The sequence below is a fragment of the Magnolia sinica genome, chromosome 13 (genome assembly GCF_029962835.1).
Source record: "Magnolia sinica isolate HGM2019 chromosome 13, MsV1, whole genome shotgun sequence".
In the NCBI taxonomy this organism is placed as follows: domain Eukaryota; kingdom Viridiplantae; phylum Streptophyta; class Magnoliopsida; order Magnoliales; family Magnoliaceae; genus Magnolia; species Magnolia sinica.
This window is the reverse complement of record NC_080585.1, coordinates 15,483,874-15,509,155: the sequence shown is the minus strand read 5'-3', so window position 1 is coordinate 15,509,155 and position 25,282 is coordinate 15,483,874. Positions and strand designations below refer to the sequence as shown.

At 38.7% G+C, this 25,282-nt stretch overlaps 1 protein-coding gene across 3 annotated transcripts in view; it reads left to right on the top strand.

The window, feature by feature from the left end:
• The first annotated feature begins 1,350 nt into the window (after positions 1-1,350).
• The window catches only part of LOC131222952 (probable RNA-dependent RNA polymerase 5), a 39,465-nt gene continuing 15,533 nt past the window's right edge, over positions 1,351-25,282 (top strand). The window contains exons 1-8 of one of the 3 annotated variants that reach the window (XM_058218212.1): positions 1,351-1,469; positions 10,871-11,190; positions 12,600-12,768; positions 12,905-13,034; positions 13,829-13,903; positions 16,479-16,653; positions 22,882-23,080; positions 23,168-23,525. In XM_058218212.1, the coding sequence (XP_058074195.1) occupies positions 10,905-11,190; positions 12,600-12,768; positions 12,905-13,034; positions 13,829-13,903; positions 16,479-16,653; positions 22,882-23,080; positions 23,168-23,525 (1,392 nt within the window). In that variant the 5' untranslated portion in view covers positions 1,351-1,469; positions 10,871-10,904. Of the gene's footprint in view, positions 1,470-10,650; positions 11,191-12,599; positions 12,769-12,904; positions 13,035-13,828; positions 13,904-16,478; positions 16,654-22,881; positions 23,081-23,167; positions 23,526-25,282 lie in introns of those variants that run through there. The other 2 variants (XM_058218211.1, XM_058218210.1) reach the window with 2 other exon arrangements.

The window sequence follows — 25,282 nt, the reverse complement described above, 5'->3', positions numbered from 1 at the left end:
CTGTGATGTATATATTTTATATATGCAGTTCATTGGCGGATCATTTCATTGCATGAGCCCCTAAAGGAAATAGATTGAAGGCTTAAGTGTACCACACTATAAAAATATGTAGGGGCCCATCTTAGAGTTGAAGAAGCATGGTTTTGCCCGTTTTCAACCGTTTATTTCTTTTGTGGAAACTTGCAACATCTGATAGCAAGATAGGCCTATTTCTTGAGAAACAATTTTCTGATACCGTATGGAACGTCTGATGAGCAGCTTGGATCTCTCGAAAATCATACAAGTTGACACGTGTGAAGAGTCTACACGCTCGAGTGCACGGATCATCATGGCTCCCTGAAGTTTTATTGGAACCCCGAAGGCGGGAAATTATTGTACGGAATTAAATTGAAAAGGGTATCAAGCCGAAAGAGAAACGCTCCTTCTTTTTCCATGCCCTTTATAGCATCCAATGAACTTCTCGTCTTCGTCTGCTGAGAAAAAGGGACGCGGATTTCCTGCGAAAGCCTTTCGCAGGAATTTCCTGCGCAAGGATGCTGGGTGGGGCCACCATCATTGTTTTTGGGAAATGTACTCCGTTCATCCATTTTGCAAGATAATTTTAGCACAAGCTACAAAAAACGAAGTGGATCCAAGACTCGAGTGGGCCACACGAGAGGAAACAGTAGGGATTCAGTTAGAACCGTTGAAACATTCTTACGACCATAAAAGCTTTGTTTCAGGCTAAATTTTTTGTATTTTCACTTCATCCTTGTGTTAATAACCTTATAAACGGTTTGGATGGCATATAAACATCAAGCTGGAGTCCAGGAAGCTTTCAACGGCAGGTATTTCTTTCCCTCTCGTGTGGTCCACTTTAGTTTTGGATCCACTTCGTTTTTGGTCGATTTTAAAATGAGCTCACCAAACGGATGAACAGAGTACATTTCCCAAAAACATGGTGGTGGGCCCCACCCAGCATCCTTGCGCAGGAACTTCCTGCGAAAGGCTTTCGCAGGAAATCCGCGTCCGAGAAAAAGAGCCTCCCAGTCCATTCCTGCCTTACACGTGGCAGGCTGATAACTAGATCTGGAACGTATAAACAGTGGATTTCCACCCTGGATGGACAGCTTTTAAAAATTCACAAGAAACTGATGATCCTTAACGTAGGATTGGTGATCTAAAAATGGACGGTAGAATGAAAAATAGTTAACAGTAGACATTCTGAATGCTAGGAACCATCCAAGAAAGAGCCCATAAAGTAGTGGGTGGTCCCGATCCACTCTCTCTCTCTCTCTCTCATTGCTTCTTGGCTAAGCAACATGAGCAGTGGTTGACGTCCCAGCCTATGTACCCGCTTCTTTTTGCTATTTATACCTCTTTCCTCTCAAGACTTCTTCACCCCTCTCTCATTACTCGTTTGCTAAACAACAAAAACTCTCTCCCTCTCTCTCTCTCTCAAAGGAATTAGGAAAGGAGGCAGTGTTGTGGTAAGTAAAATACTCATCTTCTTTTTATTTGCACGTAGGGTGTTACTCTTACTATGGGGCCTACCTAGATGATTTGTTTTATATCCATACTGTCCATCCATTTCTCCGGCCCATTTATAACGTAGTCCCAATAATTAAGCAGATCCAAATCTCCTGCGGATTACACCACAGGAAACAGTGGCGATTTAGTGTATCACCATGAAAAATTCCAAAGAACCCATCATAAGGTTCTAGTATGTTTATTTATCATCCAGCCGGTTGATGATGTCAAGAAGACTTAGATGGAGGGAAAGTATAAAGATTAGCTTATTCCAAAACTTTGGTGGCCCACAAAAAGCTTTTAATAAGTCCTTCGTGTAACTGTTTCTAATGATATGGTCTATCATAAATTTAAATATACTCCTAAAATAAGATGAAAAATCATATATACAGTGTATATACAACAAGTGCATCAAGTAAGTCCTTACTCATGCCTCTGTGGTAAGCTCACAAGAGTTAAAGTACCCATCGTGGTGAAATCCCACTCTAGTGTGAGTCCGTATGGGGTCCGAATGCATGTGTTAAAAAAAAAAAGTGAGCCCTACACGGCTTGGGTAACAGTGGTGGGTGGATCCCACCAAAATGTTTATTTTCCATCCGACTTGTTGATAAGGTCACAAAGATCTGGATGAAGAGACCACACAAATATCAGCTTGATCCATAAGTTGTGGCCCGTGAGAAGTTTTGAATGGTTGATTACCACTGTTTACTGTATTATGATCCACCCAAGATTTAGATATACTTCATTTTTATTATTTTTTGGATTATGTCCTAAAATGAACTTTTAATACAAATGGACGGTGGGGATATAATCACGTACATCACAGTTGGCCCCACAATCAGGGTCCCACTCACCTCGGTGGATCGGGGTCACACCTAACTCCCATAGATGCTCTACTGCATGCTTGCGGGAGTCCAAATCTGGCACGAAAGAAGGTGGCTGGGCTTGGGCTGGACCGTCGACTGCACTACTCGTTGAAATTCAACCACGAACCTATGTGGACCCCACATACCCACCGTGCAAACTTCACGTAGGCGTGTCCAGCTTGGTTTTCCAAGGCCGGGTACTCCCGACAGGCCTTCGGTTTTGGCCCGTACAAGACTGGTTTGGAGTGGTGTATTAGGCCAGACGATCGGGCTCGGGCTTAATCATGAGCCCGATTGTAAATCGCGCTGGACTCGGGCTTAGCTCTCTAAAAGCCTATAAACCCGGCCTGGCCTGATAAGCCTTTTCTAAACTTTCTTTTCTCCATTTTCTTTCATTTTATCCCTCTAGCGGTCACATACAAAGCATACAAAAATATTATTTATCTATAGAGACATTCAGGGCTTGGGATAGGGTTGGGCTTTGTGTAAATGTCCTGGGCTGGACTGAGGCTGGACTATTTAAGCCATCATGGGCTAGGGCTAGATTTGGGCTTTGGGTCAAAATTACATGACAGAACTTGGCTAACCCTACTCCGGCCCATTGACAGCCCTATGTCCAGCCCAATTTCTTCCGTCGCATTGCTAATTCATCGCCATTTTCAAAATAGTGGCCACGGCGGAGATCGATCTGACGACTCCATGTATTATCCTCAACGGTCCCAAATCATTGAGCGAGAGATCCGATGGCAAAGGTCGTCGATGCTAGGGGGCTTGCAAACGGGCATGCTGCCACGTGTATAGTGATCGAGTCACCACCATATAAAAAGACACTTCGTTTTTATCTTCAAAACTGATCACATACAGTCATCGGTACCATAGCTTGCGGTTCCGTACCATCTTCCCTCCCAATAAGACAGTTGTGTGGGAAATCAGTACCGTGGAAACGTTGGTAACGGGAGCGGATTGGATACTGAACGCTTCAGTAGCCAAAAGGCTACTGAAGTGATGTGGCAAAACGCCATTGGTTAGATACCAATGGTACGTTCCCTTGGCATAAATGCTACCCCGTTCGATCCGTTAACGGAACTTTCTCCGTTTCCGCCTTGCACCCACTCGGCCACGAAATGGAATTTTCATACTGAGAAACTTCAGTTGGCCCAGTGTGAATTTATGTGATTTATCCACACCTCTCATCTGTTTTTTCGTCTAATTTTAGGCATTGAGCCTAAAATTGTAGCTTATAAAACTCTCAAGTGGACCATACGACAAGAAACAGTGGAAATAATGATTTTCACCGATGAAACCTTCCCAGGCCCCACAGTAATGTTTATTTTCATCCAAATCAACCTAAGGATCAAAAAAACATGGATGAAGGTTATATATATATATATATATATAGATATATATATATATATATATATATATATATATATATATATATATATTATTATATTGATCCAAAACTTCCTTGGCCCCCAAGAATTTTTCAACGGCATAAATTCAATTCACACTGTGATCATTTGGTGTGGTTGGTTTTAACCTTTTATATGCTTAGGTTTTGAGTTAGGGTCCTAAAATTTTAGGTTTTGATCTAAGGTCCTAAAATTATCTTATAAAAAGGATGGAAAAGATAAAATACATAAATCACGGTGGCCCCACAGAGTTTACTCAGTACGTAATAAGCTTCCCTTGGCCACGTACCGTAAACTCCACGTACGTACGTTTTTTCTGGACCCTACGCTGGGAACCCAAGTGGGGTCCACTGATGTTTTTGAGAAATCCTCCCCTTCCATCTGTTTTTTGAGTTCATTTCAGAACATGATGTCAAAATCGAACCGTATTCAGAGCTCAAGTGAGCTGTACTAAAAGAAAATATGGTTAGGAAAATTCCTACCGTTAAAATCTACTTAGGTTCGACACTGATGCTTACAAGCCATCCATACCGTTAGTAACTTCATTCTTACTGAGATGAACTGAAATCACAAATATTAACATGACTCAAAACTTCCGTAGCCTACAAATATTTCAACCGTGGACATTCAATCATCACGTTTTTGGCCAACTTGATTGCTTGAAACGGTTCATTTTTAGCTACATGTCCTGAATTGAACTCAAAAAACGGATAGACGGGTAGGATTTCTCACAAACATTACAGTGGACCCCATCTGGGTTCTAAGCGCAGAAACTTGCTGTGAAAGATATCAGGGAATCCGTATCCTTTTTTCCATAAGATAAATAATTACATATGCGTGGCCGAGTGCGTTCATCGCATCAAGGGAAAAGCAACCGCTAACGGATCTCCGTTGGAGTAATATTTTTAGAAGGAAACGGCGTATTGATATCCACCAATGCCATTTTGCCACGTCACTTTAGTAGCCTTTTGGCTATCGGATTGTTCAGTATCCAATCCGCTCCCGTTAGTAACAACATTCAGAATCACAATTCTCGAAAATCAGAGTGACCACACTGGAAAGTTGAATCAGATCGTCGGCTGTCCATTTATTTTAACGGCTTAGCCCACCGGATGACCGGACTTGCTTGATTTTTGTGCTAGGAGATCTTTGTGACTGGACCTACCGTTTCAAGGACACTGATGTTATTTTTAATTGGCATGTTGACCGAATTGATGTACGGTGCCATAAGCTGTGGGACTTAAATGCAGGTGAACCACACTCAAAGTATTGAGAAATCTGAGACCGTAGACCCCAACCTTTATCCAGCTGTTTTTACGAAACAATACAAACTTACTTTTTGAAACTTAGACCTGCTCGTAAGGACAGCGAATTTGAGGACGAAAAAACCCCTCCCTTCCTCTCGGGGACAAGCGCTCACGCTCCTCCAACCGAGAGTTGTACGAACGGCTCAAAAGAGATCAAAGTTACGTAGCCTCACAGCCATGTATTTATTATATCCACAATGTCCATCCATATTTTGAGATCATTTCAGAGCATTATTTAAATAATAAAAAATTCATATCCAAAGATCAACTGGACCATACCACAAAGAGCAACGGGAAAATTGATTTTTACCGTTAAAAATTTTGTAGAGCCCACCATAACATTTATTTTCCATCCAATCTATTCATAAGGTCTGTAGAGCCCACCATAACATTTATTTTCCATCCAATCTATTCCTAAGGTCACAAAGGCCTGGATGAAGAGGAAAAACAAATTTTATAATGATCCAAAACTTCTGTAACCCCTAAAAGGGTTTCAATGATAGACGTTCCATTCCTCACTGCCTTTTACAGTGTGGTCCACTTGATAGTTAGATCTATCTTATTTTTCGTCTCAAGCCTTAATATAAGCTTGCCAAATAGATGGACGGTTGGGATATAACACGGACCTTATGATGGGACCCATAAAAGCAACATAAAAAAAAATAAAAATAGAGTGCTGATTTATTTTTTATTTTTATTTTTATATTTTTTTTAAGGAGAACTTTTTATTCCTTGCATTTTTCTCTAATACATAATTATGTAAATATGTATATATAAGTATATAAAAATATTTTTCTATCTTTTAATTTATTTTTTTACCTATTTATTTAACAAGCATATCTCCTAAACTAGAATGATTAACTTAACGTATCACATATGATTTTGGGGTAGGAGAAGCTAATTTAGCCAACCAACTTAGTTATTTTCCAAGATTCCATCGGGTCGATGGTGGAAAATCCATTTCATTCACTTCGTGGTCAATTTCAATCACTTCACGGTCAAATTGAAAATTGAGCGAGCAAAGCTGGAATTTGAGCGAGACAAATTGGAAATTGATCAGGACAAACTAGAAAACTGGAAATTGAGCGGGGCAAACTGAAAATTGAGCGGGACAAACTGGAAATTGAGCGGGCCAAATTGGAAAACTGGCCCGCTCAATTTCCAGTTTGTCCCGCTCAGTTTCCAGTTTGATCGCGAAGTGATTGAAATTGATTGCTGCGGCACTGCCGCCATACTGGCGATAGTGTTGCAGCAGTATGTTTGAAGTCTTTTTTTTTCTTACAAGGAGAACTTTTTATCCCTTACATTTTTGTCTAATACATAATTATGTAAATATATATATAAGTATATAAAAATATTTTTCTATCTTTTAGTTTATTTCTTTGCCTATTTATTTAAAAAGCATATCTCTTAAACTAGAATGATCTACTTAACGTACTACATATGACTTTGGCTTCACTCCTTGAACTCTAGAATATGGTTTAGGACATCCTAATGACTCCTATTTATAGTTGTGAAACACTGTCTTTCGCATTGCCTTTGAATTTTTGTAAATCGACCTCGAAACCGCCTCATATTTACTCAGCTGCGTTATGCATTGGTTTGACCAAAGTCGAGTTCGAATCATGACAGGATTCTGTTTCGACAGTTGCCCGATTTCGGTCACATCGAGCTGGGTTCGTTCGGACTAAATTAATTCTCGGTCGAATTGAATGAACTCTGAAATTCATCGTTCGTCATTGGAACTTTTTGTGCACTTTCGGTCGGGATTTTGAGCGGGCATTTCCACCAAAATTGAATCTGCAGTAAGCCTGAATCAAGACTGCACATTTCCACCGAAATTAAGCGGGACAAACTGGAAATTGAGCGAGCCAAACTAGAAAACTGGAAATTGAGCGGGCCAAACTGAAAAATTGAAAATTTCCAGTTTGTCCCGCTCAATTTCCACAAAAATTATAAAGTATGCTATACATCCACCCATGCACTTCCGGTAAATATGCAGAAAATTTTCAAGTATGTGTATTTCAGTCTGAGTTCTTTCTCTAATCACGATAGCCTTGAGAGGGTTGATCTGAGGGATGGGTTGATAACTCAATATAGTTTTAATTTACCCTTTTGCAGTGAACTCATCCCTCAGATCAACCCTCCCAAGGCCATCGTGATTAGAGAAGGAACTTGGACTGAAATGCACAGATATGAAAATTTTCTACACTTCAAGATTACTATAAACCTCAACAATCTATATCCAACGCTTGCCTGTCCCGCTCAAATTCCAGTTTGTCCCACTCAATTTCCAGTTTTCCAGTTTGGCCTGCTCAATTTCCAGTTTGTCCCGCTCAATTTCCAGTTTGGCCCGCTCAATTTCAAGTTTCTCCCGCTCAATTTTCAGTTTTTCAGTTTGGCCCGCTCAATTTCCAGTTTGGCCCACTCAATTTCCAGTTTTCCAGTTTGGCCCGCTCAAATTTGCAGTTTGACCGCGAGGTGATTGAAATTGACCATGAAGTGAATGAAATGGATTTTCCACCATCGACCCGATGGAATCTTGAAAAATAACTAAGTTGGTTAGCTAAATTAGCTTCTCCTATCTCAAAATCATATGTAGTACGTTAAGTAAATCATTCTAGTTTAGGAAATATGCTTGTTAAATAAATAGGTAAAGAAATGAATTAAAAGATAGAAAAATATTTTTATATACTTATATGTACATATTTACATAATTATGTATTACATAAAAATGCAAGGGATAAAAAGTTCTCCTCGAAAAAAATAAATAAAAAATCCTCCCAGACTGCCACGGCACTGCTGCCTTTGGGAGATTTTTTTTCTTCTTCTTTTTGTGTTGCTTTTATGGGTCCCGTCATGGGGTCTCTGTTATATCCCAACCGCCCAGCTATTTGGCGAGCTCATATTAAGGCTTGAGACAAAAAATAAGATAGATCTAAAATAAGATAGATCTAACTATCAATTGGACCACACTGTAAAAGGCAGTGGGGAATTGAACGTCTATCATTGAAACCCTTTTAGGGGTTAGAGAAGTTTTGGATCATTATGAAATTTGTTTTTCCTCTTCATCCAGGTCTTTGTGACCCTATGAATGAACTTAGACGGGGAGGATTTCTCACAAGCATCACAGTGGGCCCCTAAAGGTTTCTAATGGTTGACGCTCATTCAACACTGTTTCCTATAATGTGGTACACTTGAGATTTGGATATACCTAATTTTTCGTCTCATTTCATAAAATGACGTGGAAAAATATATGGACGGTATGGATGAAAAGCATACATCATGGTGGGGTCCACAGATCACTAACCATCCGCCATTGGCTGGTGGCGGGAGTACCCAATCCGTATGAACAGGTCTAAGTTCCCAAACAAAGTTTGTGTCGTGTTATAAAAACAGCTGGATAAAAGGTGGGGTCCACAGTCCCAAATTTCTCCAAATTATTTTGATGTTCGCTATAGTACACATCTCCGCACGAATTGTAACTGTTTACGTCGGCACTGTAGTCTTGGATCTGGGTCAGTTGCAATGATCCAAACCATCTATGCATTGGACCTCACGTGGATTTTTGAGGATTACTATAAAAAAAAATCCAAAAATTATTGAAGATGGCATAAACGGTTCACGGAATAATATTAAAGGAGACGGTTCGTATTAAAAGACAAAAGTTAACCGATCAAAGGATTGAAATATTCCAATCTAGTGCATTTTTGGATATACCTCATGTACGGTGAGGCCAACACACAAACAGGTTGTTGGAATCCGACCACTGATCCACCAACGACAGTCGTTTTATGATCATCCCCACTGTGGGTGGGAAGCGGGCTGGTGTACCACACACCAGCTATATAGCCGGCGGATGGACGTCAGCAAGTTCTGTGGGTCCCATCATGAAGTATATGTTATATCCAAATCGTACATCCATTTTGTGAGCTCGTATTAAGTCTCATATGAAAAATAAGACTTATCTAATGATGAAATGGACCGCATTTCAAAAGGCAGTGGGGGATTGAACGTCTATCATTGAAACCCTTTAGGAGGTCATAGAAGTTTTGGATCAATATGAAATCTGTTTTTCCTCTTCATCCAGGTGTCTGTGACCCTATTAACAGATTCGATAGAAAATAAACGTTATAGTGGGCTCTACGAATTTTTTAACGGTGAAAATCATTATTTCCGCAGCTATTTATGGTGTGGCCCATTTCATTTTTGGATATGATTCATTTTTTGTATAATGCTCTAAAATGATTTCAAAAAATGTATGAACAGTGTGGATACAATAAATACATCTTCGTGGGGCCCACCTAACTTTGATATCCTTTGAACCGTTCGTATAACTCAGACCTGGTGGAGCGTCAGCGCTCGTCCTCGCACGACACGTACCTACACCAGCTATATAGCTGATGTGTGGTGCACCAGGCAATCCGCTTCACTGTGGGTGGGATCCCTGACCGTGGGGCCCACTTTGATGTATGTACCTTACATCCACGCCGTACATCCGTTTCAAAAACTCATTTTAGGGCATTGATCCCAATAAATGAAGCAGATTCAGATCTCAGGTGGACCATAACATAAAAAACAGTGGCAATCGACCATTAAAACTTTTCATGTGCAGCAAAAGTTCTGGATCAAGTTGATATTTGTTTGGTTTCTTCTTCCAAGTCTCTGTGAACTTATCAACAGGTTAGATGTTAGATTTTAAATAAACATTTCAATGCCCCCCTGACGTTTTTAACTGTGGGATTCAATCACTACTGTTTAATGTGGTATGCTTAACCTAAGATTTGAATATTTTTATGATAATGAATTAAAATGAGCTGTTAAAATGGATGAACAGTGTGGATGTAAGGAACATACATCACAGTGGCCCCCACAGGGATCCACCCAAACCGCGCCCCATGAAAACATAAAAAAGACAAAAGACCAATGCGTCCGTATGGATCGCACTGTTCCGACTCGGTTCGCTTCCCGTCACTGTATCAGAGAGCGGGCATTGCCTTTCCGTACGTCAAGAGAGGTTGAACGGGAGCGAATTAGGTGCGGCCATTAACATGAGCCCACCTTGATGTGTATATATATTCTATACGCACGCCGTCCATCTATTGTTTCCAGATTATTTTAGGGAATTTTTCAAAAATTAAGCAGATACAAATCTCAGGTGCACCATACTACAGGAAGTAGTGGTGATTGAACACTCCAGCATTAAAAACTTCCTAGGGCACACCATAATGTTTCCATATATTTTATTTTCCATCCAACCTGTTGATAATGTCACACAAACCTGGATGAACGAAAAAACAAACATCAGCTTAATCCAAAACTTTTGTAGCGCACGAGAGGTTTTTAATGGTCAATCACCACTGTTTTCTATGGTACGGTCCACCTGAGATTTGAATCAGTTTAATTTTTGGGCTCATACCTAAAATGACTTGTGTGAAAATGGATGGACGGCGAGGATATAGAATACATACATCAAGATGGGCCGTACCGTATTAGGTGTGGCCGGGGCCGCACCTAATCCATTCCCAGTTTGAATGGGGCAGCTTCCCTCACATCTTTTCAAGCTATAGTAACGAGAAGAGTACTCACTATTTGAATTTCACATGAATAGAACTAAAAAACCGTTTCTCTCTCTCTCTGAATTTCACAATCTCTATTCCGAAACCTTGAAATTCCCATTCTTCTTTCAAGAACCCTCATTTTCCAATCCAATCTCCGTGCTCCCATCTCCAAATTCTCAAAAACCCAGCTCCAACCCTTCCCATGCCCTTTGCAGGTCTGCAGGGCCGATCCCGTACCTGAAAACGATAATGGCCGCTCTCTCTCTCCCTCCATCCGTGGAGGAAATGCTGCAGAGAATCTGCCGAGAACGCTCGCTACCTCTGCCCGAACCTATGGCTCTGGAAAAGCTCTGTTCGCTTGGACAAGGGCCGTCTTTAGATATTCTACAGGAGATCTCGAGGGCTCGGGAGATTCGCAATTTGACTGCGTTTATAATCCACATGGCGGGCAAGGCGTCGCAGACAGAACCTGCTAGAGAGAGTGTTTGCACTCCTGGCCCTCAGAATTCTTTTTCGGGACATCGACAATATAAGAGTAAGATCATTATATAATTTATATGCGTATTTATTTATTTATTCTGTTGAATGTGGCTTTGGAATAGGAGACACATGGAGGGAATGCTACTTGTTGGTATAAGTACAAAGATGGCGCATTTGCGTGACATCTCGGCCATTCATCATTGCCTCTCTATCATATTTATTGGGCTCATTTGGATGCCTGTAAATTTTGTAAGTGGTAAATGATTTGCAGGTGTAAATCATTTACAGCCTGTCCTGTTTGGCTTTAAGCTGTAATCTGTTTACAGGTAAATAGCAGTCTTGTGTTTGGATAGCCTGTAAATTGTTTAGAGGGATTTCATTTGCAGTTAAAAATTTGAAATTATAGCTGTTAGCTGTAAATGATTTGCAGGTAAATGAAATCACAGCTTTTCAGAGGGATTTCATTTGAGCTAAAAGCTGTAAATGATTTACATGCATTTTTCAGCATCCAAACGCTGCCTGTAAATCATTTACAGCTAGCCCAATTTACAGGCATCCAAACGACCCCTTACTGTCCGCTCATCTCGCAGGCCAGGCTTATGTTGAGTGTGGACATTTTGCGTGGTATTTTGAGATGTCCTTGCTTTTGTATATGTATGGCTAACCTGCTAGGGGAAGGACTTCATTTTTGAGCCTAGTACAACAATTGTGGGGCCATCATGATGAATGGCTGAAATTTTGCACATGTTGATCTCACCGGCATTGGTGCCTGCCAGGACTCCTAGAATAATATCCCCGATCAGGTTAGAAAATTTTGAGGAGCCCTACTTTATAATCCTACTGGCTGCTTCCTTGTATCCCACCATGGATATGCCCTTACCTGAAAATTGGACGGTCTGATGACCCTAATCACCTGATTTGGAAGAAAATGGATGTTGAAGAAAAAGGGCCAATTGCCTGCATTCAGTGTTCAAATCCAATGGCAAGAACTGTCTGATTGATCTGATTTTCAGGCCAGGGCATTTCTGTGTACTGTCCCGACAGGCAAGAGTCCTGGATCTCACACACGTAGGTATAGGCAGAAAGTAGGTATGGGTGAGGAAAAAGAGTAGGTTATGCATTCAACAGTTCGTTTCTTTCTTTCTTTCTTTTTTCTTTTGGGAAATTTGAAATTGTTTTTGTACGTCAATATGGCTTGTTATTTCATTAGGTTTGGCTCTGCCCATCATCATGAATTCTTCACATTTTACCCTTAGATTTCACAACATCTGGAGCATAGTTCAAGATTGTTCTCTTTTAGGGTTTTAGCAAAAGATGCTTTGCCGTAATCTTTTAGATTTCTAGCATGTTATGCTGGAAGGGTGAAATTTTGGATTTGTTTAAGTTGTGTTTGGTTTGGATATGGAGTTTCTAAAGCATCTTTTGGTTTTAAATTATGCTGAGTAGTGTCTATCTCCAATGCAGATGAACCTAGATCATCTCCAGTGAGTCCAAAAAATCCCCGTGCAGATGAAGCTAGCTCATCTCTAGTGAGTCCCAAAAAGCCCTGGACACAGATAAGGAGTCCCCATCTACAGGCATTGGGAGAACTTGAATTCGACAAGGCCTTTTTGATATTAAGCTATATTGGGAAGTGAGTGATGCCGATTGTTTTTTAACTGTACTATTATCCCCTTCCTTGGAATTGCGGAATTATATTGTAGATAGATGTAGAGGGAATTGGTTTAAACTTTTTTCCCATTTTTGTGTGTGCGCACATGTGCATGCAGGAAGGAGTTAGAAGATGTGTTATCTCTAGATTCTCTTGAAAGATTAAAAAACTTGCCAATGGCTAGGTTTGAGTCAGAGCTTTGGGAAGTTGTTGGCCGGAAATGTTTGCCTGAAACAGACAGAAGAAAGGTGATACTTCTTGTTTGATAATTGCCATTATCATTTACATGCTTAGTCTTATGCCGTTAAGACTGAGAAGTCAATCTCAGTTCTATTAACCTTGTGAGGATGTAGCTCATCATTTTTGTTTTTGTGTAATTGCTAAGTTGTCCGTTTCATTGTTCAAGTGGACTCACTTTGGAAGCTTGTTAGAATTCTGCTTCCTGAAATTGTAAGAGCTCAGGATGTGGCATTGCAGAGGAAAGGTGTTCTAAAAAAAGATTCATCATCATCATCATCTAAGCCTTATCCTAACTAAAAGGGGTTGGCTACATGAATCCTGTTCTGCCATTCTACTCTATCAATGGCCTCAGAGATTGCTTTTCATTAATAGATGCAAGCTTCTTTCAAAGACATGCAGTCTCTGTCTTTTTGATGTCGTGTCCTTGTCAGTTTGCGCATCTCTCTCTCTCTCTCTCTCTCTCTCTCTCTCACGTGCGCACACTCCCTCCCTCTCTATCGTTTGGTAATGGTATGTAATATTTCATAGTAATAGTTTTAATTATATTGTGAATATTGTACATTTGCATGTTACATTGTACATGGTGTCAACTAGCTATTAGTCACTGAGTAGGCTTTTAGTACAGCGGCAAACTCATATATGACTATGAATTTGCAAAAAAATGATATATGAAATTACAAATGCATTTAAAAGAAGTTATAGCATGCGAGTGCACCATATTCCTCTTAATTTTGGCTACACTAAGAAATGCCACTTTTGCAAATTACTTTGAATGCCTAATGATTTCTTTCTTGTCATGTAGAATCTTGATTGGGATTCTAAGAAGGCACGTGTGTACCAATGTCATGTGGATCAGGATGGAAAGTTCACCTTCAAGGTTCGAATAATTTGCTCCTGCTTGTAGCCTGTATTTTCAGCCACTCTATCATCTTTCTTTTCATCAGTTTTGTGATTGTGATGATGCATAATCCAAACAATGGTCTTTGAACACTTCCATGCCTGGATAATGTTTTTAATTGCAGGGGAGCCTCTTTCAAACAATGATGCCAAATATTTCTGGCTCTTCTAAAGAATACGGAAGTTTCAATTTCTTGATTTGGAGTTTTGGATTACCTTTCCATTGTACTAATATGCCAGTCCTGAATTTATTTCTTCTTTTTTCTTCACTTCTTCTCGACTTTTGAAATGTTGATGGTCCTCTCAAAGGTCCTTGAAAGCTGCTTCCTAAATAATGTCTTAACAACAGTTAAAGAGGGGTCTGTAACTGGTTTGATGCAGTAGCTACTGCTTACACAACTCTACAGAGCAGGTAGTAAGCTATCCTAGAAACCTGATCTGCCTCAATGAACAGCCATGTTAGGTCTACTCAAACACTGTTGGGATGGGTATTTTAATGATATTAAAGTATTATGTGTACAAAGTTCAAGCACTAATAAACGGATATGAAAACGGAGAAGTAATGCTTAATTAGATATTGTATTACAAAACTAAACAAGCACAAAATATGTATATCATTATAATATGTAAATTTTTTTTCTCCATTTAACACAAATAACTGTAGTTTAGACAATGACTGAAACCAAAATGTTACTTGACTCAAAATTCAACCAACTTGCATCAAATCAACGAGTTCTACAGTGAATCTTTTTAGTGAAAAATGTTAGATGTCTGGCATATGCTTTAAAACAAGTTAACCAAGGAATTTAATTTGCTTTTCTTCAAAGCTGGATTTATTCGTAACTCAAACTCCATGTAAGTGAAGGTTGTTTTTCAGTAGCACCTGAGAATATATTATATTGTAGGCACTTTGGGACATTGCGGTTTCAAAAGTCAATTGTACCCTTATAGTGTCTTTCAGATTTTCAAGTGATATTCTTGTAAACTATGTCAGAGCCTTGCTAAATTGCCAATTCCTTGGCAGAAAATGGTTGCATGATGATTTCATGCTTTACTTTGGATGGACCATTGTTTTATAATCTAAGCACACAAACCAAGACAGTTAGAAGGTTCTGTTGTGTATCAAGTTGATTCTTACATAATTACTAAGCTAGCATCATCTACTCCAAATACTATTTAGTGTGTAGAAGAAAATACCAAATTACTTGGATTTTTTTTATTATATCTCATCAATATGATGTTGGACTGATGCATGAACTAAGTAACATGTCAGATCAAATAACCGAATTAAGGTATTTAACAAAAAAACACAAACATCGCTATATTCATCACAAATATCATGAAAATCAAAAGAAAATCATGCATGATCCTAACCTAAGCTACCAACATCGTAACACAAGATCATTAAATAAAAGAAACTAGGATCTAATGGATGTAGGTACATCCAATTAGCATAGGGTATAGTATATAGTACATTTCGAAATAAGAAACCTAATACAACCTAGGGTGAAAATTAGGGTTTGGATAATTTGGGAAAGTAGGAAAATTGAGAATTTTAGGTTTAGGGTTAGGGTTTCGGGGATAGAAGAAAGGGATTTTGATATAATAATGGTGGGAAACCAAAAGGGGCAGGTGGGATTCACACGTGTGGCCATACAGTCACACGTGTGGCGTGGGAGGATGGGTTTAGGTCGGTTAGGGTTTGGATTGTGGATGGGTATGGGAGAAGACGAAGATTTATGATGAGGAGAATGAAGAACTTGAAGAAAATACCTGGATGGAGAAGAAAAGAGAAGATGGTGTGAGGATAAAAAGAGACTTCGCACCTTCGTTGATGAAGATTAGCCTCGCACCAATCTTCCTTTCAAATTGCATGAAAGTATTTTTAAATCGCATAAAGATGGTAGAAGAAAGCAAAAGTTTTTTTGTTTTTAATCACGAAATTCAATGGGAGAGAGGTCACACCCCCCTCTTTTTATAGATCCAAGAAGTTTCAAAAATTACAAAAATCTCCGTTTTATGAATTTTAATGAAAATAACCCTAGTTTAAATAAAATCAACTAAAACACTCATAATGTGTCTAAATATAAAATAATAAAAAACTAAATCCTAAAATATGATAAAGTCTAAAAATGATATGGACGATCAACGATCAATGACCCAATCATGTGATCCATGCGATCCAATGGCCTGATTGTCGCGTCCCTCCGATCCAACGGTTTGGATCACTCCATAAAGCAGCCTATGTGCATCTTCCTAGTGCGGGGTCTTCCAGATGCTAACACATGCACATGGGGTCTTCAACACGATCACGGGTACTCGCCTAGCCACAGGGAAATCGGCGCGGCCCGCATCTTCCTCTGATACGTACATAAGGGTATATGCGACGTGATGTCTTCATCACAATATATATGTATTCACGTTATCTTATAAATTATTTAAGAGGAAAGAAAAGAAAGATAGGAAAACTGTGTTTACTATCTTAATAACGGTAGTCTAGTCCTAATTATGTATTGTTTTGTCACATTAAATAACATGCTCATTAACCTTTCCAGGGCCCATACCTGCAAAATAAAAGAACTCACCTACAAAGGGTGTTAGGAGATGACAACATCCTAAATGTCAGGTTTGCAGATTTGGATGAAAGCAGACATGCTGCTCGTAATGCTTTGTATCATTGTATTGCAAAAGAAGGTATTCTTGTGGGTTTGCGCCATTATCATTTTTTTGGTAAGTCACATTGTTCTGTTCTCTTGTTTTGTGACATTACTTGAACATCTAATTCATGTTCTATTCCTTGATTCTCATTGATCTTTGTAACTAAAAGCACATGACAAATTAGCATTACTTTGAGGTTGACTGCACATACTTTGTTCCCTTTTGTTTTCTTGCATTCCGAGACAATTAAACAAATTCCAAGCTTTAATTTAAGGGTTTTTTTTTTTAATAACAAAAACACTACTATGAGTTGTTACGAGTTTCTATGAGTTGATATTAGGTTCTTGCTCTCAATTGCTATCTTTATTTTTCCTCAAAGATAAGTATATTGTAATCAAGGTATCCTGTATCGGTATCGGTTGGCGTAACGGTGACCTCCAAAACCGATACAGATACGGGGGCGTAACGGCGATACGGGGGCGTAACGGCGCAATTTTTTTTTTTGCCAAAAAAATATGAAAAAATATGGATTAAATCCGGAATATTCTACTCATTCCAAATATGCATTCATTTATAAATTGGAACATGTTTATGGTGGTGTAACGGTCCACTCTTTGGTGAGAAGTTGTATCGGACTGTCTGATGAATTTATGAACCAGATAACTTGAATTTGACTACAAAATTCATATATTTAATTTTCTAACCATCTACTATCAATGATAGATATATTAGAATGAATGTAATATGAAAATATCTTACATTAGGTGTTTGTAATTATTTTTGAGGAATTTCTCGAACATACCTGTGGACGTGACTGTGATTCCTGTCTATGACCTGTCAACCTCAAGTCAAGAATATTAAAAAAATAAAAATTAGTAGTGTCTGATATGCTCCTCTGCAACTTGATTAAGGATTACTTGATTGGTTGTTAGGGGAGCTATTTTAAATACAAGTTCGGCAGTGTCAAGTGTGTGCTTGGCTTCTTGCAATAATACTGCTGTGAGCTGTCTGCTGCAAATGCTTACCTTAATACAAATATATACTCACAATCACAAGTCACCACGAAAATGAAAATATGCTTTTTTGTGGTTGCTCGACCTCCACATCATCGTCATCATCATCATCAGGCTGAGGTTGTCCAATAGGTGTAGGTGCTGCATCTGCATATCCATAATATCCAGTGCCAGAAGGAAATATTAGATCAACGAAACCAGAGGATGACTGATCCTCACTAGGCAACGACTCTGACCCCGAGTAAGGATATCCACCAGTGCCCGTTGAATAGCCATACTGATACTGGTGCCCATACTCAGGCTGTTGAGAATCTTGAGATTGAGAGTGCATCTGCTGTGATGAGTAACTTGGATTTAGATCTGGATATATATAATCATATGGATATTGATCGGGAGGACTACTCCAACATGAATGTGATGGAACAGGCTCAGTATAACAAGCATAATCATAATCCAATTGACCATAAGAATATCCATCATAATAACCAGGACCATGAGCCTGCTGATGTTCCGGACCTCCCGGACCTGGTGCACCACTAGATGTATCTTCCTCCAGTTGGATGTATTGTGACTCAGTACACTCATAAGTCCGACCTTGTGTATTACCTCGTCGATGTTCATTGGCATCGCGATCTGTAGACGGCTGTATAGGGCACTGAGCAACACCAGAAGTGCCAGCATCAGGGGCAGGGGGGTCACCGTCACCGTCATCCGACACGGTCACGCTACCACTGCTCGTACTCTTTTGTTGATCTTGACCTGTACTTGGCATAAACGCTGCCCCTCTTACTGGGTCCATCACATCTGCACGACTCTCTTGTTGCGCTCTGCGTATTTCTGGGTCATCAATTTCCAATTCTTCACTATCCTCTTTAATTTGCTTTTCCCTTGTTTCCAACCAAGGTAGAAGTGGGTCATCCTCATCATAAATATTGTCCAAGTTTATTGGACAGTAGTCTCCGTCATCGGCAGCTGTAATGCTCTTATGATGTCGTCGCATTCTTAGTTTTATATTGTAGTACATGAAGACAAGTCTATCTAATGTTCTAGTCTGCAATCTATTCCTATTCTTTGAATGAATAAGTGCAAAACAACTCCAATTCCTTTTGCAGCTAGAGGAAAATATTGTCTGGCTCAAAACTTTTACTGTAATTTTTTGGAGAGCCTTCGTACTCTCTTCGAAATTAATCCACCATTCAACTGGTTGCAACCTAGATACTGCATGCTGTGCAAGAGCATCTCTAAAGTTACCAAGGCGATTTCCAAATGTATCTAATTCATTTAACGCCTTTATTTGCAGATCTTAGTCAGGCTCTAATATCTTTATCACATTTTTTAGCCTGACACGAACTTCATCATCCGCAACAAATGACTGTGCATATCTATACCTAGGATTTAGGTAGTAACCTGCTGCATGAAGATCGTGATGGAGTTGTTTTGTTCATCTCTTGTCGATCATCCTCCAATAAGACTCCCAGCTTCTACAATCATGTTGAATTGCCAACTTTGCCTTCTCCATGACATCGTATAGGAAGCCCATGGTAGGTGCTTCGTCGGTTTCAACAAGACGGAGTACCCTCATTAGTGGCTCCATCACCTTTAGGATCGACTTAACCCTCTTCCAATATTTTTTGTCCCGTATGGTGTTCACAACTTCAACCGGTGTCCCTGATGTCTTCTTCTCATGTTTTGTGTTGAGCCATTCTCGGGAAGCGAATATCTCACTCAACTCTCCCCTATGTTGGAATAAATTCTCTAATGCTATAAAGTTTGTTGCGAATCTAGTCGCCGCAGGCCTCAACAACTCTTGTCCTTTCGTGAACTTTCTCATTATTGTGACTACTTGATTATGGTTGTAAATAAACGTCGTCACTTTTCTTATCCTTTCGACCATTTCTTTAACATTCTTCTTTTTCCCAATATCTTCCAATATAAGATCAATACAATGAGCAGCACATGGTGACCAAAAAAGATGTTGTCTTATTCATCAACATATGTCCTGCAAGCTTATATGATGCTTCATTATTTGTCACAATCTGCAATATATTCTCCTCTCCAATCTCTTCCACAACTTTATCCATTAGTCCATTCATATAATTATAATATTTTGTTACCTCTGAGGCATCAATTGACTTGTGGTATATAGTTCCTAAGTGGTAGTACACTATCAAGTTGATCATGCTGCGTCTGATTGGGCCAGTCCAACCATCACACATGATCGTGCATCCTCTGGCTTGCCATACAGGTTTAAAGGTAGCCACGTATGCTTTCACATCCACATACTCTGCATCTGTCCATTTCCCCTAATCTCCTTAGCCGTGGGAGCTTTTATTCCTTCACTTGCTTCTGCTGCTGCATCAATTACCACCTACTAATATGGAGGATTGACCGCGTTAGGAGGTATGTTGGCATGTATAAATAACTTTGCTGCTGCTCTACCTAATTTCTCAACGGAAGTTCTACTCCACATTTGTTTTATCTTCTTTTGTTTAGTTGATTATTTCCTAAACAGGATTGGATCAATAGAGGGTCTCCCAGGCTCTCATTTACTTCTTCATCCAAACGTATAGGGGCATCACGTGAAGATGCCTACCGTCGACTCCCAAACACACGTCATAACCCATCAAACCTACCCCCCCACCCCCACCTGCAGAAGCAATTGCACTTCCAATTGCACTCCCACTCCCACTCCCACTGCCCCCCTGTATCACGCATTGACCCATGCGTGCCAAACATGTGGCGACGTTCTTCCTCTGCACGAGCTAGACGCAAGCTCTATCTCCTAGCTATAGTTAATTCCCGATCTGAATCTTCGTCAGAATTAATAATATCTTCATCACGAACGCCCATATATTCAGAACCAAACACCTCTTGTCGAGCTGCATCCAAAACATCATCTTTCTTCTTTTGAACAGCAGCACGTTTACCCTTCGACTCATCCAGACTAGCTTGCATTAAAAGCATTATCTTTTTTGGTACTCTAGTACATGCCGCAACTTGACCATTTCGATATGCCAAATGTTGTTTGAGACGGATAATTCCACCAGTTACTATTCTATCACAATACTTGCACCTCATTTGGTGCCTAGTACCACCAACCCTCTCACAATGTTGCCATCCAATATCCTCACTCGTTGTTGGCCAGACCTTGACATTTCTTTAGGTTTAGGTAGATACTAGATAATTAGATATAGATTAGAGTATGAGTGTATGACCTATGTCAATAAAGATGATTTTATGTTCTAACTAAACCCTAAGAAGCTCCAAAACCTGTCCAATATAAGCAAATAAAAACATAAAGTCATTAATTCGAAAATAGAAAAAAATTATAAAATGACATCACAAATCTGTAATATGCACATTAACATGTTCTACTATGATTAATACATCATATTATATGATTAAAACAACAAAACAACCATTAAAAAATGATTTTTCGAATTTTTAAAAAAAGGGCCAAAATTAATGTGTAAATAGAAAAAAATATAAAATGACACCACAAATCTGTAAAATGCACGTTAACATGTTCTACTATGATTAACACATCATATTATATGATTAAAACAGCAAAACAACCATTAAAAAATGATTTTTCAAATTTAAAAAAAGGGGCCAAAATTAATGCGTAAATAGAAAAAAATATAAAATGACACCACAAATCTGTAAAATGCACATTAACATGTTCTACTATGATTAACACATCATATTCTATGATTAAAACAACAAACCATTCATTAAAAAATGATTTTTCAAATTTTTAAAAAAAGGGCCAAAATTAATGCGTAAATAGAAAAAAATATAAAAAAAATAAAATGACACTGCAAATCTGTAAAATGCACATTAACATGTTCTATTATGATTAACACATCATATTCTATGATTAAAACAACAAAACAATTATTAAAAAATGAATTTTCGAATTTAAAAAAAAATGGCTAAAATTAATGCGTAAATAGAAAAAATATTAAAAAATATAAAATGACACCACAAATCTGTAAAATGCACATTAACATGTTCTACTATGATTAACACATCATATTCTATGATTAAAACAGCAAAACAAACATTAAAAAATGATTTTTCTAATTAAAAAAAAAGGGCCAAAATTAATGCGTAAATAGAAAAAAATATTAAAAAAAATATAAAATGACATCACAAATCTATAAAATGTACATTAACATGTTCTAGTATGATTAACACATCATATTGTATGATTAAAACAACAAAACATATAAAAAAAGTATAAATACCTATTTTTGATGAATTTTTAAAAAATGGCCCACTGAGTTTCGATTCAAGAAAATCCGTAATATAATGTGTTTTTATCTCAAATACCAAGTCAAGATTGGTTGAAAATAGTAGTAGAAGGATTGGGAAACAATTTGGAAGCAAGAGGTTTAAAAAAAACAACAAAAACAGAGCTTAAAATGAAAAAAAAGTGACCATTATATGACCGTTACGGGCCAGTAACAACCGTTACGCCCGTAACGGTAGCAAAATCGGCCCATCGCTCGTTACGCCCCCGTATCGTGTAACGGGCTCCACCGTTACCTTTACGTATCGGCCGTTATGGCCGATACGTAACCGATTTGGGATTCCTTGATTGTAATATCCAGCCCATAATTGTTGGGAGATGATGATGATGATTGTAAAATCAGAAAATCAATGGAGACTAGGTTAACTACTTGGGCAAAAAATCCCAAAGAGTAAAAATTGCTGTAAAATTTTTTACTGTCTTGCCTTGTAATATGCTTCACAGAGCAATCAGATATCCTTCCACCAATATTCACCGAAGGATATGATGAGTTTCATGTAATATGGGAAAGAAGCATGAAGGGGGCAGCCCTTTTTCCTTAAGCCAACTAATGAAGTACAGTGGGTCTCTCATGATCCTGATTTCCATCTCTGTGGAATCAATCACTGTTCAATGGGAGCTTGTAAAATGAGCAACTCTTATCATATGTTGATGGGATTCCTGTTGGGCTTAAAAAGCAAGTATCACTTATCTTGCCTCATCTGAGAATGACTGCCCAATTCCAATACAACCTTAGTTTAGGGGCTGTTCTATGGCTGGCTTTGACACCATGAAAGCCTTTGGGATTCCATACTAAGAATTTATTAACTACTTTGTTTACATTACAATGACATCTTCAAATACTGTAGTGATATATTTTCAGTGATTCTTGATTCTTCAATTCTGTTAAATTCATGCACTGTGTCTATTTTTTACTCATAAGAATCCAAACATGAATACATGATGCACTTATGCATTACTACTGTGGATCAGTTTTCAAAGATGGAGGCAAGGAGGAGAAGAAGAAAAATCCAACTTCTTCACCTGTGAAGTGTTATTTTGTTTGCACAGAGTCCAATGCTACTTTGGATGAGAGAAGGCGTAATATTTTGTTTGGTAAATTGATTCAAGAAGCACGGTGTTTGTTTATGCATGTACATACAGTCCCTAACATGGCTAAATATATGGCGAGGTTGGTAAACTGTAATCTTTACCTTGTTTGGAAGCTATGCATATACTTGTTTGTTGTTTGATAACATCATATGAAGTGGGAATGCAGGTTTAATCTGATTTTGTCCAAGACGACTAAGGTAGAAATAGATTTTGGGTCTGTGGATATTAAACGTATTGACGATACACCTTGCTTGGTAAAAACATTCACCTTTTGTCTGATGTTAATTTTTTTGGTTACTTCTATTGTACTCCCTCCTTTAGAAGTTTGTATATTACCGATCTATCCTATGAACTGCAAAATAATCAATTACGCTTTGAAGGATGAGGAAGGGAAGCCTGTGTATAAAGAAGGTGGTGGACTTTCCATACATACGGATGGAACTGGTTTTATATCTGAAGACTTGGCTATGAAATGTCAGAGGAATGTACATAAAGGAGAATATTTTATTCGTGAAGATCTTGAGGTTTGTGATATTCTCTTTCTTTTAATTGATAATTTCTGGTGCAACAATCTCAACTTTATACTACTCCATACTAAGTTGTTGAGGGCACTACAGAAGTTTGTTGTCATCTAAAGATTTACTTTACCTATGTTTCTTTATCGTGTGAAATTTGCAATATTCTTTTTCCCTCTTTCTAATTGCTTACTAAATCTCCAATTAAATTTGCTGGAAGTGTCCGATATGAGGCATGTTTTTATGGCATCTCCAAGACATTTTGTCCATACCATGTCTTGGAGTGTGACATCAAGGAACATCCAAGTGTCTCCAAGTGTTGACATGACAATCACAATTTTTCTTATTTGAGGTTCGGCCTTTGTGTGCACTAGTTTCAGACAAACAACTCACTTTTTTGAGCAATCTTTGTCCCTCAACATTCCATTGACCTGAACTGATCCCCTGTTGAGCATCATTAAAGATGGTTTCAGAAGGCCGACTTTGTTGGCCTGTTATTGAATCTGGACTACATCAACTATACATGCTTTGTGTAACTTGGACAGGTGTGCTGATGTGGAAATGGACATCAAGTGTCAAATGTGATGAACTTCATAACCAATGATACATTAGAACTATAAGTAAACACACACACACAGAGAGAGAGAGAGAGAGAGAGAGAGAGAGAGAGAGAGAGAGAGAGAGAGAGAGAGAGAGAGAGAGAGAGAGAGAGAGAGAGAGAGAGAGAGAGAGAGAGAGAGAGAGAGAGAGAGAGAGAGAGAGAGAGAGAGAGAGAGAGAGAGAGAGAGAGAGAGAGAGAGAGAGAGAGAGAGAGAGAGAGAGAGAGAGAGAGAGAGAGAGAGAGAGAGAGAGAGAGAGAGAGAGCTAAAAGACATGATTAAAAGTTAAATTAAGGTTTTTCCCTTGTAATGTTGACCTATGTCAGGTAGATGTCTGACATGATTATTCTTTCCAAAAATGGTTGTGCTTGTTCCGTGTAATATATGGAGGAATCTGGTTAACATTTCCAAAGAGGAACTATAGGGATGGTTCCAGATATCTGTATTGTGTCAAGCTGGTACAGGCACATTATATCTGTATTGGTGAGTGCCGATACCTGCAACAGTAGTGAGATGGTCTGACAAAAATATTGGTGGCCATATCGGTACCACATGCGCACCCTGTATTTATTGTGGGCTGATACGCATATAAAGGCCCATTTTCCTATTATTTATTTATTTGTATCTCTCATTTCTCCTTTTTTTTGGGATCTTTTGGAAGTGCTTCTGGTTAGCTGGTGATCCAAGTAAAGAGTTGTTTCCTGATATTAGAGAAGGCTTCAGTGCAAAGATTGGTCAAGCAGAAGCTTATGTTGGTTTTTATAGGAATTTTCTACATGCAAGATACTTGGGTGTTCCATTATATGCTGGGAAATGTAGAGCTGATATATTTGATGAATTATTGGCTAGAATAAAGGGTAAGTACTAAGCTTTCTTGTTGGAAAGGTAAGGTCACATCACCCGGGAAAAAGATTACCCTCACAAAGCATGTTTTGAGTTGGCTACGCTAGTTCCAAAATTGGTGATTAATCATATGGGGAGTATTGTCTCAAATTTTCTTTGGGGGATGATAAAGGAAATTAGAAGCGTCACTGGGTAGGATGGGATATATCTTGTTTGCCAATTCAAGATAGGGTTTGGGTATTACAAAATTTCAGGACATGGACTGGGCCAGTAGATTGAAGATGCTATGATGGCATTATATGGTGAAAAACCATGTTGATTTCA